The following is a 23,206-nucleotide window of genomic DNA, read 5'->3' on the forward strand; positions in this document are numbered from 1 at the left end:
TTTACTGGTCGAATAGCCACACCCATAATGGAAGCTGGTGGTCCTTTTTAGTATAAATTCATTCAAAAAAAAGAACTTCGCGTAGGTAACTGGGTGGGTAGTAAGCCCATTGGTCCACAAAACAAATATGAGCATTGAAAGCCGGCATTAAGATCCCGCACTTGTCTACGTAGTAGCAGAAATTGACTCTATAATGCGTAGGAGGGAACGTTCCAAATATAGACCAAGTTTTACCCTTTCCTACCTAGTGATCGACATATTCCTGCGTTTCACTGCATGGCTGTCTGATTTCTTTTTCTTTCTCTGACGACTCCTGTATGTATATAGCCCAGGCAAATAGCCACCCTCGACTACTGTCTCGTCGCTTGGTCTGGTATCCGCCCGCGTTCAATCGCATTCTTTACAATTGTTTTGCGCACCCCATTGTCGATAGGGGAAACATTTCAACAAAAGAGTCATTGTCAAATCACACTCATTTCATTCCAATCTTTGTCCACAATGAAAGTCGCAACTATTTTGACCGCTGTCACCACCGTGACCGGCCTTGTCTCTGCCACCACACCCGTCAATGCACCTGTCCAACTCGCTACCGATCCTGCCAATTCTGGCCCGAATAGTCATAGAAACGTCAAATCCGGCTCCCCTGGCCGCACATCTAAACAAGGTACTGGCAACGTCATTGAACGCCGGGCAGGTTATCATGATTATAATTATCACGAACATGGCCGGAATTCAGATTACTGGGACTCGCCAGTCGCACATCGGGAGAAGGCACCTGAACATCACATAAAACAGTGGTGCAAAGTTGAGATGGGCAAAGGGAACAAACCCCTTGGATCGGCCAAACACGAGTGGAACACGCCGTTCATAATTGCTGGGTGGACGTTTAATTGCAATACTGACTGCACAGTTAAACCTGATTTTAACTTTCCTCCCAGGCAAGGCTACTGGGTACGGGGTGTCCGGATTTAATTAATAGTGGAGTTTGTTTTCTTTTTTTCTTTTTCCTTTCATCCTGTCTTGGCTTTTGTTCACTTTTTTGTACTCTTTTCTCCATTTGCTTTTTCTTTTTCAAAAAAGTATGGGGTAGCGACCTCCAAGCCGCTGACCTTTGATTTTGTGTCCGAACAATGGTTATCTAACCTTTAAAGGGACTCAAGAAGGTTACATGCCGGAGGGGGTCAACGAAGTTTCCACAAATTCAATTGAAATTTACTTTGTTCACATTTCCTCTCATACTTGCGCCGATCATACTGAAACTTATTTCGTTCAAAGCTCCGTTGCTCAGATGTAATCTAGTGAGAAAATGTCCCCAGTCTATAAAGCATGTGGGTCGGTATGTTTCACGCCCTTCTTCAAACAATGCTCCAATAACCGTTTGCATTTTGTGAATTCTGGGCGATAGTCAGTGCCGTTGAGTTGTTTCTATACAAGTTATTTGATTAGCAGACACCCATTAAATCAACCTAGATTGTACTACCGATGTCGTTGGTGGTAATACGCTTACGGGCCAGCTTTAACAGCTCCTAGAGCGATCCCCTCAGTCGTCTTGTCCTGTCGACGCTTCAAACGATGTCCAAAAAGCAGGATTGCGGTAGTGATGCCAGTCAAAACCATCGAGATCACAATGTAGTGCCATATGTAGCCTGAAACGACTGGTACTGTACCTGAAGCTTCATCGTCTTTGGATGGTGTTACAGGACGCAGGTATATGTCCCTCCAGTCATTTTCGAATTTGAAAATGGGCATGGCGAAAATGGCCTGGGCGATGCGAGAGAGTTATTTTCCGGAGATATCCCAGTTGATGTTCTCATTGCGGGATTGGCGCGACTGATCAATGAGCACTTACAGCAATGGCAGAGATGGGAAGGTAGAGAATGGCCATGAAGGCGATTCGCCTGCCATTTTCAGCAGCCATGCCGCTAGACATAGCTTCGTGTTGCGTAAACAGTGAATTCACCTGAAAAAAAAGCATGTTAGGAAATCAGGGTTCTTCAAGTGTAGTCAAAACATTGAAGTGCAAAGGCAAAACTCGGGAAACAAACTTTGGTGACCTGCTGCACCAGGTAGTTTAACGAGGACTGGACCCTACTGCTCAAGTCGTCCAGCTCGATCAGTATATCTTCGAACCGATGACTGAAACGAGTGTCTACCACCCGATCTCTGAAGCCAGCTTCGCCACCCCACGCAGCCGGGGAAGAACGCTTCATGGCTTGGGTCAGGTGTCGTTTCGTCGCCGCAATCTCCTGCAGGACCATGTCGCTGTGCTGCCGAACCTTGTAGACCCAGTCCAGGTACTCTGTGTCTAGGTAGTTGTGGCGCGTCATGTTTTGAGGGGAGAACTTGCGAAGTGAGAATTGCATATCTGTAGATCTTTTGAGGAGATTACGCTCGAGCCGGATCAGGCGTCGCAGCATCAGCTCCATGCCGATGCCCAGAGCGAGGCAGGGGTGTCCAACAACCCCTTCCGATACGGCGCTCTGCAAAAGCTCCTCTACCTTGTTCATCTGCTCCTCGTCAAGTGAGGCGAAGAGGCCGTGGGTTAATTCCCTGGAAACCCAGTGGCTTGAGCACATGCCCAACTGTTGCCAGCCACCGGGGACGTCAATATAGCCAGCCGAGGTCGTAGCCATGGACATGAAGAGCTTCTCGTCCGCGTAGGAGGGATCAGGGCAGGTGAAACAGGTGATGCTGGGCAATTGTTTCACCAGATTCTTGAGGCAAAATATGTGTGGTAGGCGTAACCTTTCAATGAGTTTGACCCATTGATCTTCCCGAATCGGCAACCGCCACATATTAGTATCGGAGAACGAAGGCATCATTCTAGTAATTAAGTCAGTTGAGTATTCGTTTCTAGCTGGTGGTTGATAGAGACGCGCGTGACTTGCATGATGTTCAGCCCAGGGCCAGACTCATTAATAAGTAACGAGGCATGGTCCCAATCGTCAGGGGTATCGAGATCAATACGTTCGACATGCTAGGATGATATTCCATATCATAGTGTCAGCAACCTGAGTTATATAGTTTTGTAAGAGTTGCGGGAACTTGCGCTAAACGTCAAATGTTATTGGGAGGGATGGAGTGGTAGCTTGAGGTTTGGCTGGATTAAACATACATTGCCCACCACCCGAATCATCCGACAGTGACATCCCTTTGCAGAGGGCAAGAATGCCAAAGACTTTTCTAGAGGAGAAATGAATGGGGTTTTGTGAAGAGGCCATTCCATCTCGAGATTACAATAAATCAAGAGAACAATATCGAAGAATGTGTATCTTATTCTTATATTAAAGCAGACATGTACATAACAAAAATGACTCGACAAGAGAAAGATTATGGAGCTGGTAGGAAAAAACTCCAAGGTTATGAAATCCGCTTCGGTGCCCCCGCTATGAGTATCGATTTCGCAAATTGTGACTGGAACAGTTGCGGAACGCATGTGGAGAAAGTGGCCAGGCTTTGGCTACTGCACACTTCGACTGGGAGACAAGCACAACGGCATCTTCCAAGGCGGCTTATCGACCACCTTGCGTGGCAGACGGAACGATATTGGTCGACCGGACGGCCACTGCAGATTCATGCCTCCTCGCTCTGCTGCACATCCGTCTCCTCCATGTCGCAGGGCGGCAAAGGTGCATCGAGGTGTAGGGATTAAGACCCTAGCACGACCAGTAGACAGTCGAGGCCACCTGCAAGCATGGATTGCACCCACTGCCAAGAATGTATCCCCAACAACAACAACAACAACAACAACAACGATAGGTTCCACCCACCCACAGAAGCGAGACTGGTGCCTGTCCAGCCTGCGCCCGTTTCTGCGTGCATTCAACGCGCCTAGGTTTGTTGGTGATTGAAGTCGCGCAAACGCCTGCGGCCAAGGGTGTTACCGTGTTGGTAATGCATCACTGACTGAACAGTGCCCTATGGCATTGCGGCGGCTCAGTCCGGGTGTGATGCAGCGGCAGGGTACCCGTCACCAATTGACGGGCAAGCGGTGATTAAAAAAAAAAAAAAAAAGAAACCGCAGGATTGAGTACATTCCCCCACATGTTCCGTAGATATGCCTTACCAGTATGATCTACCTGGTGTTCCTTCGTCAATAGCATCCATATACTGGTTAGCTCAGCTCGTCCATATTCTTTTCTAGCCGCCTGAGCTGCACCTAGGTTTGAATAAAGTTCTGGAAGCAATGGGAATTTTTTTGCTTGCGATCAGGATATCGTGAGGAGCATTTATAATGACCCCTGTCTATGTACTCTGAATAGGTAATGTACCGTGGCTTATCCAGTAAAATTTGGAACGACTGCTACCTCGTAAGGCAATCAAGTCTATGACCAGGAACCTCGCTATCATCTTGATGGGAAGTTCTTGGATTGCGATTAACAGATTCTGAGGTTGAAATAAGCTCTGGTGACACATGCCACAAACGTGTTTGTTTAGCTTCGTGCTACCGCAGCACGGAGGAGCACATCGGTCGTCGGGGCATCGAGTCTCACAAAGATGTCCACAAGATCCTCTACATCTAGGCATGACGCGCCGTGGGACGTTCCAATTTAGCTCCAAAGATGATCGTCCGACTCGTACGAAAGCCCGATCCTTAGCTGGTTGGCACAAAACTTTCTGCGGCTACGTTGGGATGTCGCACCAAAATAAAACCCCTGGTGGATTTGGCATGAAAAAAGGAGTTAAAAAAAGTCAATTAAAAAAGCAGCGATTCTAGTACTCTTTATTTCACAAACACGTGTTTATTGAGGTAGTTAAGACTCACATGATGGTTGAACCCAATGTGGTCACCTGAGGGGCCCATGATTTCGGACAGCCTAGCAGGCCCATTGACAAGGGGATATGGGCACGATAGCCAAACTCACGCACGAAAACAACATTTGCTGAATTGAGCAAAAGATTGTTGACGATACGCCTCAATTTCAAAATGCGCCAATCCAAAAGTCCATTTTTAATCTCAGCGAAAAGGCCAATAAAAGAAAAAGGTGGGCGCCTGCACCAATTTCCAACCTGCAGGCTTGTTTTTCTCCTCTTAACTTGGGTAAGCACCCCGCTGTCTGTCTACATTGCTGATGGATGGATGATGACACGACGTTGTGCTCAGGGGCGCCTCCCAAGGCCTACCCAGACTGTCGGATTCGCGTCGGCGCTTAATTTTTGCGTGACACAACGCGAAGAATTCGGCAGAAGTGTCTACCACAGCTTTGTGCACGATCAACACATGCAAAAATCCTGTAACTATATTGCGAAATTTCCCTTCTGAGCAAAGCCGTGCCGGCCTCCTTTGAAATCTTGAGTTTAGGTGCGGGTTGTTCCTTGTATTGGTCACAGCGATTGAAACGGTAGCTTGTCTGCCTTTTAACATTCACTCTAGGTTGGCGTGCGCTTGAGATGCAACAGTATTCACAGGGTGTGCATAGTGCTGTAGTACAAGTAATAGCAGCTTACGCAACTTATTAAGGGTGGCGACCTTTTCTTGTCTCTCGTCGATTGAACCGCAACCGAAATTTCTTAGGTCAACAGATTCGAACGTGGCTGTGTTTCGCCTTTAATACCCGATGCTGGTAAGGGTGGGCTACCTAACTAATCCTACGTGCCTAGGTACTGAGTACTGTAAATACAGTGGAGCTCCCGACCCCTCAGTGTTGGCCAGCAGTTAAGGTCAGAGAGCTCTCCACTGATTATGAGCCTTTGGTTCAAGGTTTGTTGTTTTCTCATTGTCCAATTGCCGATGGGATTCCTTTTGGCGCTTCAACCCAATGAGAACCCCATCAACGTCCTACACAGATTTGGCGCCGAAGCCTCATTAAATCACGACCCAGAAAATTTATAACCGCGGGCAACCGTCCAAAAGTTCCTTGGGTGCTAACTATGGCACGCTTTCCGGTGTACTATGGTGGTAAGGGTAAAATTCCCCATCCCTGAACAGTTAGCACAGCGCTGTGGGCCTTGCGGGTGTTCCCGATTTTGGTAATAGTTTTTTTGCAGAAAAAATAAATTTACTTTGCGGTAGGTATTTGAACCTCCCCACGGACAGTTAGGTTGGTAAAGGCCCACCGTATACACATACGGTGGCAAGGGGCTGTTCTTTTTGCCTCCATCCGTGGTACAGATCGACCCATGTCAGCCGGGCAGCGGCTTGGTATTGTCAGGATGGGCTGTGTACCACGTAGTGCTGTGCTTCATGGATGCGAGCTGAGGTGTATCCAGACTATATATATAGGGTTCACGTTGGCGCCTAGATTCTGCTGAATACCAAGTTTAACTTTGTACACATGTCCCGACTTTTTCTACAGGCGCCGACTCGTTGTGACCTCGAATAGAGTAAACGCGCGCCTGGGCAAATGTGAGGCTTACATGGTATCGGCGGCGGGACTGGCCCGGTTTTAGCGGCGGTTACCTTAGAGTCCGACCGCCACCACGCCACCCAACGAAAGACCCAGGCAAGCCAGGGTCATTTAGCCTAGACACTCCCTCCCACACGGGGTTGAGATACGTGAGCTTGGTGAGGCCTCAATTTGAAGACTGTTTTCTTCATGCATACTGCATACAAACTCTCCAAATTTTTAATTTTTTTTTGGGGTTTTTGAGATTGCATACCTTGAGTGCTGGGCTGCGGAATGTGTGGCATTCCAAATTGTCGCGACAGAGCGGGAGGGGAGATCATGTAAGGGATCCAACCTGCATTGAGGCATCGTTGATGGATGGGAAGATAGATTGATAGATGAAGGAAGACATTGCTGTATGTAACAGTCTCGGCTGGTGGCTGGCCGCTGGCGTCTAGCATGAGATGTCACTGGCTGACGTGCACGTTTAGGTGGGCTTTTGTATGGGGCACAGCACTGCGACTGATCATCGGTGCATGGGGCTCACAATAGCGTGCTGGCCCCTCAAGCCCTGGCTGTAAGCGCCGAGCAGCTTCTGGTATCAGCGGATGCAACCTACACCAGCTTGCTTGCTTGATTGGATATGATCGCTCCATTTCACGACGCATATAGCATGGTACCGATGAAACGAAAGCCAGTGACTGAAAAAATTGAGGTGTGGTTGCACCGCACTCCTTGGTCTACCCCCGGACTTATTTACCTTGCCTTCCCGCCTTTTGCACCCCGTCACGCAGTTTCGTACGTTACCTTACTTCGTACTCCCAACTCCTTCTCCCCGCCATTGATTATCAAGCTTCCCAGGCTCACCAAACTCATTCCATACATCAATCTACAGCGGATAAAAGAGTTGAGCTTCAACCGCCATCCTCTCTTGAAAACAAAAAGATCAACAAAAACAAAAACAAAAAGGGCCATCATGGATTTTTCAGACGATGATGAAGTCCCAGAACGCGACATTCGTGAATTGAATGCTATGGGTTGGGCTAGGCAAACCTTCGGCAACACCGACAGGAACGTGATGAGCAAGATGTTGAAACTACTTTTTGATGATTTTTACATCAAGGTAAGATGCAGCGACGTGCAAGAAACCAAAGAAAATTATCAACACACGACTAACAATGCTCATTTTGACATCTTTGACAGCGCGTCTCAACGGATCGAGTCGACAACATCTACACACCGAGAGAAATGACGCCAGAGCAGATCGAGTGGTTAGAGAATTGGCAAGCATGGGAGCGCGCTCCTAGTAACCCGCCACCCTGGCCAGAAACAAAAAGCGACGAGTTCAACGACGATGGTGGGCGCAGGCAATCTTCACAATATGCAAAGAGGGGGATTTGGGATAGTTTGGTCGATTTTTTAAGGTTGGGAAGGTTAACAAGCACAAGATAATCTCGCTAGTAGCATACCGTCCATGTTGTGTTTATGATGTAATACTTTGATATGACTGCTTTGTTCCTGTATATCTCTTAACTAGGTATATTGAAGTCTTGTTCTTTCTGCCTTTTGCAATTTGATGTTTACCATTTCCGAGAGGCGGGTGCTTGCTTATATTTCTTTGCCATTCCTCGCTACCTTACCTACTATCCTAGCATGGGCATCCGGCTTCTTCATACCAAAATCACTGGTCTGACTGCCGAATCGCGGAGATGTGTTAAATTGCCTCCGCACAAGTTTATTTGCTTGTTTTTGTTCCTACCTAACTAGCGATTTGGTGTGCCATGGCGATCTCACTTGGGTTCGACCTCACAGCGGCGCTAATCTGCGAGAAGGGGACCGTTCAACTTCACGGCAACGTTGAATTGAGACCTAAATTAAGGTGTCTGCCTACATGTGTCATGCAACGGCTACAACTGTCTATTCTAGACAAGAACTAACTGTAGCAGTTGCCATTTAATGTACATGGCCTGGTCTGTATTGTGGTCACGGTCTGCTGGGACCAGGGGTCAGTTGGCCAGGCTTTGGACCGGCCCGAGGGTGGCGGGTGCATGTTTTAGGCGCCCAACAGTGTAAAAAAACATGTGTAGGTCTGGCGTCTGTTCGAGTTGCAGTGACAATCAATAGCTCTCCACCCACACCAAACGCCCTCGGCTGCCTTCGGCGGTAAACCAGAGTGACATGAGCTACCCGCCTGCCAAACTATCAACTCTTGGGTCTGTATCTACCGGGCTCCTGGCATTAATATTGATGAATGGCCTCTTTAGGTCAATACCCGCTCGCCAAGGAGAGGTACGTACTTGCTATAGAAGGCAAGGTTTCTATTCTTGGTCCCACTTTTCCACTTTTGGGGGGGTGGGATCGGAAACATAAAGGCTTCAATTTCGGATTCAATAAGCGCGCGGGGAACGATATTCTACAGACCAACATGCAGTATCTTGTATTCACGGCCATCAGTGGGCCCCTCAACTATTGACATTGTGTTACCATGGCGGGCCATCAGCTATATGTCAAGTCCACCGTGCCCGCACACTAAAGACAGGCTGCTTTCCTTCATATTCTTATAAATATCTTAGGTCTTGGCCAGTGTTTTCTTTTTTCTTTTTCTTTTTTGGAACTGATTCTATCCATCAACACGACATACAACAAACGCGAAAATGGATTGGGCTCGAGACTCCGACCCCGTGTTAAACGATTCAGAGATCAGATTGTTTGATTGTGTCGCTGCACAAGGGCCAGCCCTTGCCTCTTCCAGATATGTTTATCTCTCCGACGATGTAAGTGACCATTGATGAGGGTATTATTCTTGCGGCATGTGTACCTATTCTTACAAACTTGGCCACCGCTGCAAGTCGACAAAGTTGATCCACTCCAGAGACCTCAGCTGCGATCGCGATTGGGATAAAATACAGGTATTCCCTGATGCCATATCTTGGAACAAAGATTGAACTACATCAATACTGAAGCCTACTGCTTTCTGCAGTATACCGAACCCTCCCGCGGTGAAAACAGACATGGACATGGGGGGTCACCTAAGTTTCATCTATTGTAAGTTGCTTTGCGATTGACAACTGGCGCCCTGATATATCGAATTATTCCAGACTAACACTACTGGTTTTAGGATGATACCTCCGCAAACCACTCAGTCCAAAGTTGAAAAGGCGAACGTTTCGATGAGGCGGCTTCCTTTGAGCCTCCAGAGCTGGACGAGAGTTGCTAAACGATTCAAGATACACCATTTTCTCAATATGGAAGTGCTGCAACGGAGAAGCATGTTTATTTGGTCGACTGCAGAGCCAGTTCCCGACAATCCGGGCGAGAAGGTGTGGATGAATGTTTCCATGACGTCGGATAACTGGAACGACGAGAGTTACAACCCGGACAAGTTTGCCATGTCTTCCACGCACTTGGAAGCGGAGCAGCTTACAACCGTTGTATTCCTGGGCCTGAGGCCATCACAGATGGCTTTGGTGGAAACGATAGTGAGGAACGCCAACACAGCCGGCATGATCCACCACCCGATATTCACCACGTATCTGGTGGCGGAGCTGATGCGCGAGAGACTTGCACTCTTGTGCAAAAATTACATCAAAGCTGTCCAGGCAGTTGACGGAATGCTGAGCAATATGTACGATTCCGACAAGGACGAGCTTAAACTCACCTCCATCGACACCAAGCAGCTGCGACAGATTTCCGAGGCCCGCAAAAACTGCGATAAGGTAGAGGTCGAGATACTTGGTACAAAGCGTCATCTGGAGAAGGCGGTGAGGCAGATCTTTCCACGCTTTTCAGCCCAAGACGCAGGCAACACTGGTGGGCAAGCGGTTGTCAAAGACGTCTTGACGCAGAGATATCAAGAGAAGTTTGATGACATCCTTACCAATCTCGAGGACCTCAAAACCACCAACAGGAGCTCTGTAGAGCTCATGTCGCAACAAGCGGCACATGTAAGTTGGCTCAAGAGTATCGCTGATCAAGCTTCCAAGGCTGACAGACATTCTCTCCAATCACTATTAGATCCAAACATGCCTAGCCCAAGAACAAGCCCAAACCGCGCGAAATGAGGCCAAGGAGAGCGCAAGATCTGCCGAGAATAGCTATGTTATTGCCATTATGGGCATGTTTTTTCTTCCCGCATCAACATTTGCTGTACGTCACATCCGTCTTTTTTTCTGGTTCCACTTGGCCACATTGAGTATTTGCGAGTGGCAAAGCAGCTAATCATCTCGGTAGACCATCTTCGCCATGCCCATCTTCAAATGGGACGAACATCCTTTGGATTTGCTTTGGAGGTCCAACCCTAATGCCACCGAGACCACTGATGCTGCCGCCGCAGGCAGCTCGACTGCAAACTCTACCGACTCGGGCTCCGCGGCCGATGTTCTGACTGGATACGTTTGGATCTATTGCATCATTAGCATTGGCGTCACCGTATTTCTCTACATCTACAAGCACATACGCGAGAAGATTGGCAGGAATCGCCTCAATGGCTCTGAGCATCCAGTGTAAGTCGCCACTTTCTTTCGTCCTCATCCCGACCTATCTGCTTGATTACAACTGCTAACCCATAAATTCTCATACAGCCTCGATCTCTTGCTGAAGCCTCTCGAGATGTTGTGGAGAAACAAGTCACAACAGAGCATGACGATTACAGACCCTGATCGAAAAAGATGGACGGGGAATGCGTTACCGCAAGGTGGGAATCCGGCAGCTTCCCCGAGGTTTTCTCTCCCGCAGCACATGCCCGGCCCCGTTAGACATCCCACTACTCAGTCCCTTCCAGCTGCTATAGCGCATGGTCGGCAACAAGACCTATACTCACCCGGTTCCACTGTGCAAGGGCCTGGAGGGACTACAGCCCTGGCGCCGGCGGCCAGTGCTCCTCCAAGACGGCAAACAGAGCCACTGTCGACCAATACTGAGAGGCACCGATACGGTCGGAACTATCCTCAACCTCATGCCACACAAAACAATTCCTCTACCGTCCAGGGACATGAAACATGGGTTCAAGGTGCACCTATGTCCCAAACACCGCCCATGAACTCAAGGACTTCGAGCACTACCAACCTGGTGCAGCAGTCTACGAGTGCACCTCAGAATCCCAGCAGCCAGCGAGCCACACCAAGTGTCCCCTCTCATCAAGGTGCCCTCCATACACATAGCCAACGCAACAACTCAGACCCCGGACCACCACTCCCTCCTCCTCCTCCAGCAACACAGCCTCATCGCGGAAGGCAAGGATCCCAAACCTCACAAGCAGTAAATGCAACCCCGCAGCCGCCAAGAATCATCCAGCCACCACGCAACACTCAACCAAACGACCACGGCACGCTACCCACGCGTTCCGAGCGGCAGACGCCCAGCCCTGCGCCCAGGAGAGGCAACACCTTTGACCAAAAGGCACCCGAACCCAAACAGCAGCCCCCAAGTCGGGTGCATACAGTCCCTGTCCAAACACACATGACCCAAGTCTCCAACTCCAGAGACCAGCACGGGAGACACTGGGCCCAGCCAGCAGCAGTAACCAATCCCCATGCTCCAGCACGCGATGGCATGCCCACGGCCCCCGACAGTATCACCACGGCGAATCGTGGCGCAACGCTCAACGTCCCGCCCCACTTCCAGCCGCAACGCTTCAGCCCCGACGACCCAGACTCGTTGTGGCCTGGGCCCTCAGCGCCTGGCAGCATCGGTGGCGGATCATCGAGCGGCGGGAGTAGGGACTCCTCCCGGGTCCGGGGGACGTACGAAGTTCGTGGGAGTGAGTCGCGGGAGAGGCTGGTAGGGGCTGCTGGGCCGCCGGGGATGGCAGGCGGCGGGAGCAGTAGCAGCAGTAGTAGGAGCGGCCTGTCGGGGCTGGGAGGGCGTTGAGAAACTGAATGCCGGCGAGGATCTGAGAGTCGACTTGTGTATTTGTAAACGTAATGATTGATGAGTTGAGACCGAGAGCTATGAGTAACAGATATATGTGCAACACTGTCCTTGGGGTAAGCTGCTGCACACGTACAAGAATTGTTCCATCCTATATCTTTTCAACGCTCTCCTTCTTCCATCCCATCATCGGCCTCATCACTGCAGCCAGCCTGGCTTCCCCCTCTTTTATCCAGAGTCCCTCTTCTGCCAAGCGCCGGCGATTTTGCTGGTTAATTTCGGCCAGCCCCGGATCTTACACAGCCAGCATGTTAACGGACGTCCTCGAGCTGAACCGTTCTCGACTGAGGCCTTCAGTGTACTTGTGGGACGGCGCGTACCACGTTTCAGTGATCCCACAGCGCTCCCGTGGCCCTATGTCGGTTCGTGTGAGGGCACCCATTTCACCGTCGTAGGGTTCCTCTTGGGCATTGACCCTGGCATCAATTGCGCGGCTTTATTAGTTTGGGTGTGTTTTCTCCCACCGGTGTGGATTCTGGGCTGTTCTGGGAAGTAAAATGAAAGGGAACTTGTGAAAGAGGGAGGAGGACGGGGTTGATGACAAAGCTCCTTACCAGTCTTGTTTGGATCCTTCTCCTTCTCCAAAACAGCTGTCCTCAGATCTAACCAACATCCAGCAACCGAGAGCGGTTATGTCTGCCAGTTCAACGCATACAAGACGATGGGGGTGGTGTTAGTAGAAAAAACCAGCCCAGGTACATTTAATCAGCAGAGCGACGAAACACGTCCACGAAATGAAGCTCTTCAAAGTTTGTAGTTTTGTAATTACTCTATATTCATCAGTATTGACTCTAATTAACAGTTTGCATTAAACTTCTTAGATATCTTCTACAGGAGTATCCAATTGAAGACAGGAATGTTACTTGAGCAGCATTCTGCCCCTGACGCTATCACCAAGACTTGGGTCCGGGCCCCGCACTGCGGGGGAAGCAAGCCCAAGCCGCCGACCTTCATGCTTTACTGAAACGAGGCCCTATTGTAGCTCCATTCTATTAACACAGATAGAAGGTGCGCTCGTTCTTTTGTCGCGCTTTTGTGCATATGCTAGGATTATATTAGGCGGGGTCATTTTTGATTTGGGGCTGTCCGTTGTATCCAGTAAACATTCAACATAAAACCATTTTCTTGCTTTATTTCCTTGCACCATGTTAAAAACTTAAAATTCAAGTATCCTTCCCATCCGTTCCTCAAACTCCCCAGACAGTAGCCTTTCATCCAAAAGCCCCATCAAGATTGATTTCACTACAACAACAGGTCGGCAACTAACACGGCCTAGCTTCTGCCTGCAGCATTGTCCTACTCATGTATTGGACGGCGCAGCCGAGCAACCCACTACGGTCTATGCACAGCCCTCGGCCCTTGAGTCGGGTTTACTGATCCGCAGCTGCTTGAATAATGCAGCGAGGGTCTTTGTGTAGCTTTGGTCTAGAACCCGACCGGGCCAATGTAAACGGACAGCGCATCTTTCTATTGCAGATTAAGACACAAAAAGGAAAACAGGGAAATGCACCTTGTGGATTGAAGTAGCAGCGTTATTACTCGCTCCAGGAGAAGGCTATCTGGGGCTAATTGGCACTACACGTAATCAATATTCAACAACGTTCAGCTTGGGGTTACCCATGGTGGCGAAAGTAACCTCTTACGTATGTACTACCTCATTAATTGCAGAGACCATTACACAATGTCAGCGTGCATTGGCTCTTGGGCCGACGCCTTTTGCTCTTTCATGCAAGCCTGCCTAGAATGCACATGGCTAGCCCGAATGGTATCACAATTTCATGAATGAGAGAAAAAAAAGTTTTCTTGATAGCTTAATAAGGCTAATATAGCATTAGTCATGTGAAGAGGAGAGGAGCCAGTTGCTATAATTGGTTTATACAAGGCTTAACTTATATAGGCAAGTACCATATGGAGCAACTGAACATAATCTGCTAAAAATAAACCCTTCTTTCAGCTCGTATAACGAACAATAAAGGCAAAATATGTAATCAAATTCTCCGTACAAAGAACTCAACTCGGAAGATAATGCGACAATTATTTTGTTGTGTCAAAAATAGTTTCTTCTATTTGAACGTAAGTCTGGTGGAGAAATGAATGGGGTCTTATATAAATCCAATACACATGTCCTGTAATCTTCCGTTATTTTCTGCCCTCAGCGCTCTCAGTCCCTTCACCTTATATCGTGTCCAGGTGCATAATTTTAAACATCTGACCTGTTTCTACGCTGTTTGTCAAAATGAATTTTATTATCTTGTCTATTATAGCCGTCCTGGCTGGTGTGGCTATTGCAGCCCCTTTGCGGGCTGTTGGGAGCGCCAATACTATTACACCTCGAAGCAATAGTCAGTTCCGTCGTTAAAATGCAAAGATACTTTTTTTTTTTCGATATGTAGAGCAATACGTTCGATCGTCTTTGGAAACGCTCATACCTTCTATCAACTTACACCTTCCACTACCGAATACATTTTGCTGACATTCTGGCTATTCTTGTGTTCAGGAATCCAAGCGCAGACCCTCACCCCCGAGTTCCTGCAAAAGCGGACACCGGTTGGCTGGGACAGTAAGCATGTCGTGCACCCCAGCGACGCAGAATTCTTGAAGCATATAGATAGACACAGGGTGAACTGGGAACTCGAAAAAATACCAGAATATTGGGCTCAACAGCGCGAAAAAGAAGAGGCCCAAGAATTGCACAAACAAACATGGAGTGTGCACCAGACACAAATGCTCCATGACAAGGCGGCCGCAAACGCGAGGATCCCGCAGCACGCGTCGGGCAGCCGTAGAGGTGGAAAGGGCGGCTCTAATCCAAGGGGCGGACGATAATTAGGTCACAGCATTTTTTTGATGGTACGGACTCGAGTAGCGATCTTTTGCTTTTGCTTTTCCAATATCGACTGAGGTGGCTTTGACCAATCCTTTCAATATAGAAATTCCTTGCTTTATAGGAATACCTGTTTAATAGCTTCATATTAACCTTTAGAGAATGTGATGTTCATGGAGCTATGGTACATGACATCCTGTCCCTCCTGTGATTTTTATCCTTGCTAGCGTCCGCCCCTATTAAAAGTTATTCTAATTCAATCTAACAACGATCCCGTGTCTGTCGAGAGCTGATAGGCTGTTCTAAACTAATCATTCTTCATTTCTGACCCTTCTGAGAATGGGCCGACGTGTTTGGTTGCGAAATAACGAGACCACGGCCGCACCAGCTACTAAACGAATGTTGGTTTGAAACAGGTTCATCTGTTCAATTGTCGGTTGATTGGGGGTTATTGAACAGTCTGATGCATCCCGGGTCAGCTTTGATTACTCGAAGGCTCACTTCGACTTGCTGCATATTAAGTATTCTGATTATAGGTGTTAGACGCTAAACCTCGACATCTTTGAACAAGAAAGACCTCAATCGGCGAAGTTTCATGTCCAAAGCTGCGAGCCAACGCCGATGCTTTGGCGCAATTACTCGGCTGCATCTGACCCTCTTCATGCTGCCCTTCCCAGAGACTAGGCGTAGGTCGTCGTGCCGCGAGCGCGATGAGCTCTTCGATTCTGGTCTGCTTGGGAGGGGAATCGTGGAGGCTCGTCAAGGCCAGAACTTGGCAGCAGTTGGAGCGCGTGAACAGGCCGGCGGGGCCGACCTTAGTCGTGTGCTTTTGGTTGTTTGAGAGTGGCGGTCGCTTTGGGTAAAGCTCGTATTATTATGCCATGAATCTAATTCGTTGCTGAGGTTGGCTTAAGTGGGTTATTTCGTGAGTACGAAGGTATGTAAATGAAGAAAAGTTTAATGTATCCTGTCGCTTTGGGAAAAATTTCTTCTTATGACGCAGGATCTCCGGGGACTCTGGGGCGACCATCCTTTATGCAATTGCGTAAGATTCGGAGATGCCCTCGAGGCAGCTGACTCGACCCGGGTCCCTTTTGTTATTTTTAGTGTGCTCTTTTCTTAACTGTTCTAACAGGAGATTAAGGTATCATGCAACAAGGCTGTACACGCTAGACCTATTGGGTAATATGACGGCACCGAACACTAGCGACTTGTCACGGTAATAGAAACTGCACAGATTATAATGTCTTCCTATTCCGCTTGTTTAGTTTTCACTTTCTCCCTGAACCCATACCCAATACTCACTTTGTAACCACGCAATCTGCATTTTATTTTCCTTTGTTTTTGTATCTCATTGCTATTAGGCACTTCTCAGTTTGAGTTACGTCGGCTTTGAATAAGCTTTTTAAATAGGCTTTGCAGGTCTTTTACCATTTATCTTATCTTTTGGAGCATTTACAAAAAGCAAAGAAAAAACGGTGGCCAAACAGACAACACCTTATCAAAATGCATCCCTCGTCGATTCTCGTCCTTTTCGCTTTCGGCACCGCTGCCACGGCTGCTGGCATAGTTGGAGTAGACATGTGCCCCCAGTGGACAAGCTCCACTCTCCGCATAGAAAAGACGGCAGACAACCACTGCTGCGTATACGGCCGCAATACTGTATTGGGTTGTTGCACTCTCAAAAACGTCAGCCCGTTGGACAAGTACGAACCACCGTGCACATCTGAGAAGTTTCAGTCTTCAGAAGCCGTCAAAAAATTCTTTGAATGGAAGGTAAGAAAGCAAAAAGAGGATGACAGAGAGAAAAAGCGAAAAGAGCAGGCCGCAAACGGGAAGAAGTCTTGGTCTTTTATCGTTAAGAAGTCCACGTCGGCTGAGCCAGCTTCGTCATGAACATTTGCACGTTAGGGTACAATTAGAAGGCATTGACTGCATTGGTTGGAAATTGGATCAGTACATTGTCTTGTTGTTTCTGTTGGAATATTTTCTGGTCTTGTTTTGGATGCTTAATTAGAATACTAGAGTAGTGCTAGGGCATCTGTCCTTCTTTGTTCATTTTTTGATCTTGAATAGCCAGAAGATACCTCACCCAGAAGCAGTAATTCATGAAAGCCCCAATCAATATCCCTGCTTTATTCAGATGCCAGCATAAAGCTCCAAAAGTATTGTCTTTCCGATAACACTACACATACACTAGGATCAAGAAAAATGACAAAATGATTAAAAGCTAACCGCTTTAGAGTTTTAACTTCTGCACTCCTAATTGCTCTTTGTTAGTTTCCTGGCATTCTTAGGTAATTCCCCATGTATTTTCTATCGTCTGATCGCTGCTGCAGACTTGGGTGCGATTTGCGCTGATCAAACGCAGGGTGACCAGGTCCCTAAATCTTTATGTTATTACACCAAGCTGGAAAACTCCTTTCTGGAATTTGGAATAGAGTTTCAGAGTCGGCTCATCTTCACCCGGAAGGATCTGGCTGCCGTAGAAGCCCGCGGTGCCGCCGATGCGATCAACCCACTGCGCACGATGTTAGTATCGACAAGAAACAAAAGGCTACTGCCACGGAGAGAAAATTTCAGCTTGAATTGTATTTTCAAGTCAACCGCTTTGCATTATCATCACCACTCTTTTGCCGAGAGTAAGATACGCTGCAGACAAACATCCAACTCATCTACAAACCCTACGTCATTTATCCCCCACTATATACATCCTCAGTATCCATACAGGTTAACCGGCGCTCCCACCGCCGCCTCGACCATCTTCTTGTTCTCCCTGATGAGCATGAGCCGAATCCACCACGCACACGCGATGCTCCCCAACGCAAACGCCGCGCTGGCACTGAAGCCGATCGTGTACCGCGGCCCATCGCTGTCGGGCCAGATGTACGCGCCGTAGATGTAGCCAATCTGGCCCGCGACGTTGGTCATGGCCAGCACGACCGCCTTCTTCTCCTTTGTCTGCGAGCAGCTGCTGGACGCCCAGCCGATGATGACAGAGTTGACCGAGTAGGCGCCGGCGGCAAAGATGAAGCACGCCGTGTAGCGGCCCGCGACCGACATCTCGGCGGCGGCGAGCACGAAGCCCGCGACGGCAAGGGCGAGTCCGATAGTGATGTGCCAGGTGCGCTCGTGTAGCCGGCCAGAAGACCAGCCGATGCCGATGCCGAACATGCCCGCGACGATGAAGGGCGGGCAGGTCATGAGGAGTGTTTGGGTAGTGTTGAATTTGAGAGTTTTGACGACACTTTGTTTTGTTATCAGCATGGGTTGCGTCATTTTCTTTTAAAGATAAGGGATAGATGTCATGCACTCACGTCGGGAAGAACGAGTTGAAGGAGCACGCCGACAAGTGGAAGTTCTGCATTAGACAGAAGGCCCAGGCCTTAGGGTCCTTGACGGCTTGCTTGAGCCCGATCATGACGGAAGATTCGCCCTGGTCGTCGACGCGGTCACGCTCCATGCGATCGTGGGCAATTTTGCGCTCCTTTTCGTTGAGCCAGCGAGTCGTCAGGGGCGTGTCGGGAAGCAGCCAGAAGCCGAGAAGACCAATGAAGGCCGTGGCTGCACCCTCGAGGATGAAGAGCCTAATGTCGGGGTTTATATCAGATATTGCATCAGGTGGTTGATCTGAGAAGGGGGCTACTTACCATCGCCAACCACTAATCCCACGGACACCGTCGAGGCCTGCAAAAACGCCGGCTGCAATGAGGCCGGAGAAGCCGGTCGCGAGGATTTGGGCACAGTATAGGAGGGCAATGCGGGTCGCGACCTCTGTAGCTTTGTCAGTTCGGAGCGGAAAGATTTGTCCTCTGGAAACTGCACTAACCTCTACGGGGGTAGAAGATTGACAGCATGTAGGTCGCACCGGGGTAGAACTGCCGAAAAACTGGTTAGTTGTGGATGTCAAAACCTCGTGGGGCACAGGCATGACATACGGGAGCCTCGGTGATACCCAGGAAGAAACGAGAAGCAATCAGCCCGCCCTTGTTGTGCACGAGCGCAGTGCAAGCTGTAGAAAAGTGGTCAGTGAAAATACAAGGTCAAATCTCAAGCAACCGACATACCAGAAACGACGGCCCAGATAATCATCCACGAGCTCATATAGAGGCTAGGCCGTATTCTTGTGATCAACATGTTGCTGGGGATTTGGAACAGCACATAGCCGACAAACAGGATCGAGACGGCGACGTTAAAGTCGAAGCCGCTCATTCCGAGATCCTTTTCGAGGGTGTTGAGACGCGCCTGTGCGATGGCGTTGCGGTCGACGTAGTTGAGAAAGTACATGATGCAGAGCGTGGGCTGTCATTTTGGGCGACTTGTAAGTTAACTCGGCTCCTGTTCAAGGGAAGAGAATAATAGTGAGTGTGTACCATTATACGCCAGTCCAACTTTCGAACAAGCGCCTTTTCGGCGGGGTCAGTGCTGGTAATGGCACCGCTGTAATCCCGCTTCTGGCCAGCGTCTTCTTTCAGGTTCCCGGCATCGTAATCGTCGGCTGTCTGTGCCCTCGAGACTTCTGCCTCCGTCTTGGAATCGGGGTTTGCGTGCGACATGTTGACGGTTTAGCTGGTGAACCCGACAGGAGTAAGGCACAAGGTCAGGCTTGACAAGATAATCAGGGTGAAGGAACGGCAGGGCTCTTTTTGTACAATAATCAGTGGCCTTCCATTTGCTCAACATGATCGCGGGGGTGGTCTCTTCCGAATAGGAAATCTCCACACTTGTTGAATGGACAGTGGAGAGGGATTGATGACCGGTGGGTTCCCGGCTTTTTTTTTTTTTTGTGCGCTAAAGTTTGCGGGGTGGTGCGGAGTCTGCTGGCCTGGATTGCGACAACGGCTTCGATATTTGATGAGCGGGCTCCAATTAGGCTGGTCGGTCGACTGCCGGCTATGTGCCGAAGATACTATACCAGGGAATAAGGCCCGATTTTTGCTGCAGCTGAGGAGGCTTGCTGACGTTGGCATCAACGGCGTCGGATTAAGCATTTAATCTAGAACTAAAAGGTCCCCGAGCATTGTCCGAACTGTCATCTCGTCTCAGATCGTTTAACATGGTATGTTTTGGGCGGGTCTAAACAATTTTGGGATTAGGCAAAAGCATCTAGGAACGCTTCAATAGTTCCAGGAAGGTCAGTCCGGCGTAAAGTTTATCTCGACGACTTTCATGTTGTTTGTTTCAGACTCCGAAAGACGCAACGGCAGCTGAAATAAGCACAAAGCGGAATAAAAAGAAGAAAAAGTCGGTGGATACACCACATCCTTGTTGAGATTGACTGTCAACGAGTCTATTTGTCATTGAGTCTCAACGACATTAGCTACAGTGGAACCACCTCCGCAACTACCCCGTGCGACCAAGATGCGGGGAACAGTTCCACCCCCATTTAGCGCCCGAACAAGCTTGTGGTTCCCTAGCTTGGTCTGTTGCTTTGGTGGGCTTGATGCGATCAAGCGGTGCAACCAGAAAGATCTGAGAGGCTTGGCAGTCATTGCAATTACGGATCACGGCAATCTGGTCAGAAGCAAGGGAGTCGGGAAAGAAAGAAGGAAAGAAAGTACCCACTTCTATTGTCAAGATAGTCATCCACTACATATCCAATTAAGATAGGTATCCCGTGAATAGCAGCGCACACAATCTCGATAGTTTTCCACCCATTCCTTCGTATCCCACCAATCCTCAACGCATCAACCCCGAGAACCTCGTCGCCCACAACGCGTTAATTTATCCCTGTTGACAACCAATTGTCCCAAACTTTCATCCGCACCCAAACAAGTACCTCTGCTTTTCCTCCGAAACCGCAGCACGCTGGCCTAGATTTGCGCATTCATCAGCGTGGCGCGCCCTTTTTGAACACTGCCAACTCTCTGTGATCAAACCATCACCTCGGCTCCCCTTTGAGACTGGGCCAATTGGGGATCAACCCCCATTGTTTCTGCACTGGCCCATTGGGAGGTGGGGACAGTTCCGCGCACCGGGGCAGGATGAGACTGAGCAAAGGTGCGAGGGGATTTTCAACTGCCTCCACTGAGGCAAATGACGTATTAAAAACGTATGAGAAGGTCTTTACATTGCATTCGCAGTGGAAAGATGAAACCTGTGCAAATTGGAAAATGGCGTGAGTTGGATTATATATAGCTGGCTACTTCTTGTCGAGCCGCTGCGGCTGTGCTTTTTTGTCTCGGTCAGGTACACCCAAAAGATGGAGAAGAGGGGAAAGGAGGCAAAAAAAAAAAGAAGAAAAAAGAAAAACCGTACTTGTGACCGTTTCTTTCTTCCGCAAGCACCAAATGCAATCCAATCCTCGAGTAGCCCGCTTTGGTTGCTGTTGTTGGGTCCATGTCACAAGGTTATAGAAATCTGTAGGAATAAAATTGCAAACGAAATGCAAAAAAAAAAAAAAAAAGCCTCTCCTCAGGTCCGCTTTACAATTTTTTCATCTGTCCGTTTTTACATCCTGCAACCCCCGGAGCACCTCGTTTGCCCGATCTGACCAGTCGAAAGGATTGCTACACTTGGGCTAGACTTGTCATCCCGGCTCTAATTTGCCCCTTAACCTGTGTGCTATTTAATTTGCCTTCGGCAATGAGCCGTGAATGAATAGCATGCCCTCAGGTGGCACTGTTAGCAGGGCAAGTGAGCGCATGATTCTGCAATGGGAATGCGCCTCCATTGTGCCGACTGCAAGTTCTTGCCATCCGCCATTATTACCTAATTCCAAGGGGCCAAGCCCAAAGGTTTCGGCGGCTTCTATTGCTATCCTGCTCTAGTCGGATCCCTTTCAGGGTGTGTGGGAAGAGGAAAACACGCTGTAAATCTCGACTTGGAAGCTGAGGTATGGTGAGGATGCGCAATGACGCACACTAAGGAACACGTGCAGCCAGAATTATAGGGTAGGAGAGCCATGTAGAGCGCGGTGACTCTTTTATCCTGCTCCCAACGCTGACTCAGCGCTCGCTGTCATGTGATGACTCGATCTATCGAATTATCTAATGCGACACCAAACTTGTCCGATCCGGCCAGGATTAATCTGGGATGTACAGGACCTAATTATAATTGTCAAATACGTTTATTTAATAGTTGAAGACCATTATTCGTAATAGGATAAAATCGGATTCGGTCCGTTGTTAAAAGTAGACTAATTAGTTCATGCTTTATGCTATAGGGCAGACTATTAATTATACAGCTACTTGCTAATAATTTACGCAATTTGACTTGTCAGCTTAATACAAAATTGTGTAAACAGTAAACTGAAATAGTTTAAAGTTATGGTTGACTTAACATCTATTTAACTGGCCTGGTGAGTTTGACCTTTCACAGCCAGAACTGCTTTGGCCTCATTGTTTCTTCAGCTTTTTTTTTTTCTCTCGAAGATTGCAACAAAGCTTGTAACATCTCGGTTTCTGATTACAAAACTTTTACAATGAGGTTTAATATCATCTTTGCCGGTGCTTTGGCCCTTTTCTCGACCACCGAAAGCGCAGGTATACTCTCCCTTCCCAAATGGATCAATAAACAAATCTTCATCGGAGAGGATAGACAGGGCTCACTTTCGGTTGCGAGAGGCTACGAAGACCACTGCGATGAGTACATCAATGCCGCGGATTACGGTTATGATCTACGCGATGATCCCGTGGAGGACGCGATTGATGCGCGTTATTACAATAAACACGGATATCATATTGGCGATGGACCCGCCGAGTACAGTACTTGGGGGGGCGGGAAATGGGGCGACGGATATACTGGACCAGATGATTTGTTCAATGACCAGGCATATTATGGACCGCCTGGAGACATTGTAGAGTATCACGAGGATTGTTAGTACCTGTTGATAGGAATAAAGTGATCGTTGTAATCGGTAAAAAAATATAACAAATCGAGGCGGTATTTCAAACATAATAACTATCTATTTGTAACCATTTACTATCCAATAAAAATGTGTTAAAATTGCTATTATTTGTTTTAAAATCACGTGGTTTTACACATAATTTATCCACTCGCATATCTGTTTATTAATAAACAAAATAAAATAATTGAAAAATGTGGTAAGTTCCTAATATTGCAAATTAATATTTTAATTACGCCATCTCTAATAAAGGTGAAAATATCTAATACTTTTTTAATAATA

At 48.3% G+C, this 23,206-nt stretch overlaps 7 protein-coding genes across 7 annotated transcripts; 4 read left to right on the top strand and 3 right to left on the bottom strand.

Annotated features, from left to right (window-relative positions):
- Positions 1-1,243: 1,243 nt before the first annotated feature.
- PgNI_06647 (uncharacterized protein) lies at positions 1,244-3,295 on the bottom strand. Its single transcript, XM_031126668.1, has 6 exons — positions 3,116-3,295; positions 2,889-2,977; positions 2,046-2,823; positions 1,850-1,960; positions 1,508-1,761; positions 1,244-1,425 (listed from the first exon to the last, which is right to left on the bottom strand). Exons 1-6 carry the CDS (start codon positions 3,224-3,226, stop codon positions 1,356-1,358), a joined length of 1,413 nt encoding a protein of 470 aa, XP_030982233.1. The 5' UTR covers positions 3,227-3,295; the 3' UTR covers positions 1,244-1,355.
- Positions 3,296-5,999: 2,704 nt separating this feature from the next.
- Positions 6,000-6,409, bottom strand: PgNI_06648 (uncharacterized protein; the record flags this gene model as incomplete). The annotated part of the gene is made up of 2 exons (XM_031126669.1): positions 6,358-6,409; positions 6,000-6,238 (listed from the first exon to the last, which is right to left on the bottom strand). The coding sequence occupies exon 2, from the start codon at positions 6,120-6,122 to the stop codon at positions 6,000-6,002; it is 123 nt and encodes a 40-aa protein (XP_030982647.1). The 5' UTR covers positions 6,123-6,238; positions 6,358-6,409.
- A 701-nt stretch (positions 6,410-7,110) lies between these two features.
- On the top strand, positions 7,111-7,985 carry PgNI_06649 (uncharacterized protein). The gene is made up of 2 exons (XM_031126670.1): positions 7,111-7,449; positions 7,530-7,985. The coding sequence occupies exons 1-2, from the start codon at positions 7,303-7,305 to the stop codon at positions 7,776-7,778; spliced, it is 396 nt and encodes a 131-aa protein (XP_030981953.1). The 5' UTR covers positions 7,111-7,302; the 3' UTR covers positions 7,779-7,985.
- Positions 7,986-8,980: 995 nt separating this feature from the next.
- Positions 8,981-12,194, top strand: PgNI_06650 (uncharacterized protein; the record flags this gene model as incomplete). The annotated part of the gene is made up of 6 exons (XM_031126671.1): positions 8,981-9,100; positions 9,307-9,371; positions 9,445-10,270; positions 10,341-10,472; positions 10,557-10,828; positions 10,907-12,194. 6 exons carry the CDS (start codon positions 8,981-8,983, stop codon positions 12,192-12,194), a joined length of 2,703 nt encoding a protein of 900 aa, XP_030981813.1.
- A 2,296-nt stretch (positions 12,195-14,490) lies between these two features.
- PgNI_06651 (uncharacterized protein) lies at positions 14,491-15,080 on the top strand (the record flags this gene model as incomplete). The annotated part of the gene is made up of 2 exons (XM_031126672.1): positions 14,491-14,596; positions 14,752-15,080. 2 exons carry the CDS (start codon positions 14,491-14,493, stop codon positions 15,078-15,080), a joined length of 435 nt encoding a protein of 144 aa, XP_030981814.1.
- A 2,590-nt stretch (positions 15,081-17,670) lies between these two features.
- Positions 17,671-20,295, bottom strand: PgNI_06652 (uncharacterized protein). The gene is made up of 8 exons (XM_031126673.1): positions 19,731-20,295; positions 19,452-19,647; positions 19,146-19,380; positions 19,017-19,090; positions 18,908-18,956; positions 18,729-18,852; positions 18,396-18,665; positions 17,671-18,325 (listed from the first exon to the last, which is right to left on the bottom strand). Exons 2-8 carry the CDS (start codon positions 19,632-19,634, stop codon positions 17,794-17,796), a joined length of 1,467 nt encoding a protein of 488 aa, XP_030981815.1. The 5' UTR covers positions 19,635-19,647; positions 19,731-20,295; the 3' UTR covers positions 17,671-17,793.
- A 2,206-nt stretch (positions 20,296-22,501) lies between these two features.
- On the top strand, positions 22,502-22,900 carry PgNI_06653 (uncharacterized protein; the record flags this gene model as incomplete). The annotated part of the gene is made up of 1 exon (XM_031126674.1): positions 22,502-22,900. One exon carries the CDS (start codon positions 22,502-22,504, stop codon positions 22,898-22,900), a length of 399 nt encoding a protein of 132 aa, XP_030981816.1.
- Positions 22,901-23,206: the final 306 nt, after the last annotated feature.

This window comes from Pyricularia grisea, chromosome I, assembly GCF_004355905.1.
Source record: "Pyricularia grisea strain NI907 chromosome I, whole genome shotgun sequence".
In the NCBI taxonomy this organism is placed as follows: Eukaryota; Fungi; Ascomycota; class Sordariomycetes; order Magnaporthales; family Pyriculariaceae; genus Pyricularia; species Pyricularia grisea.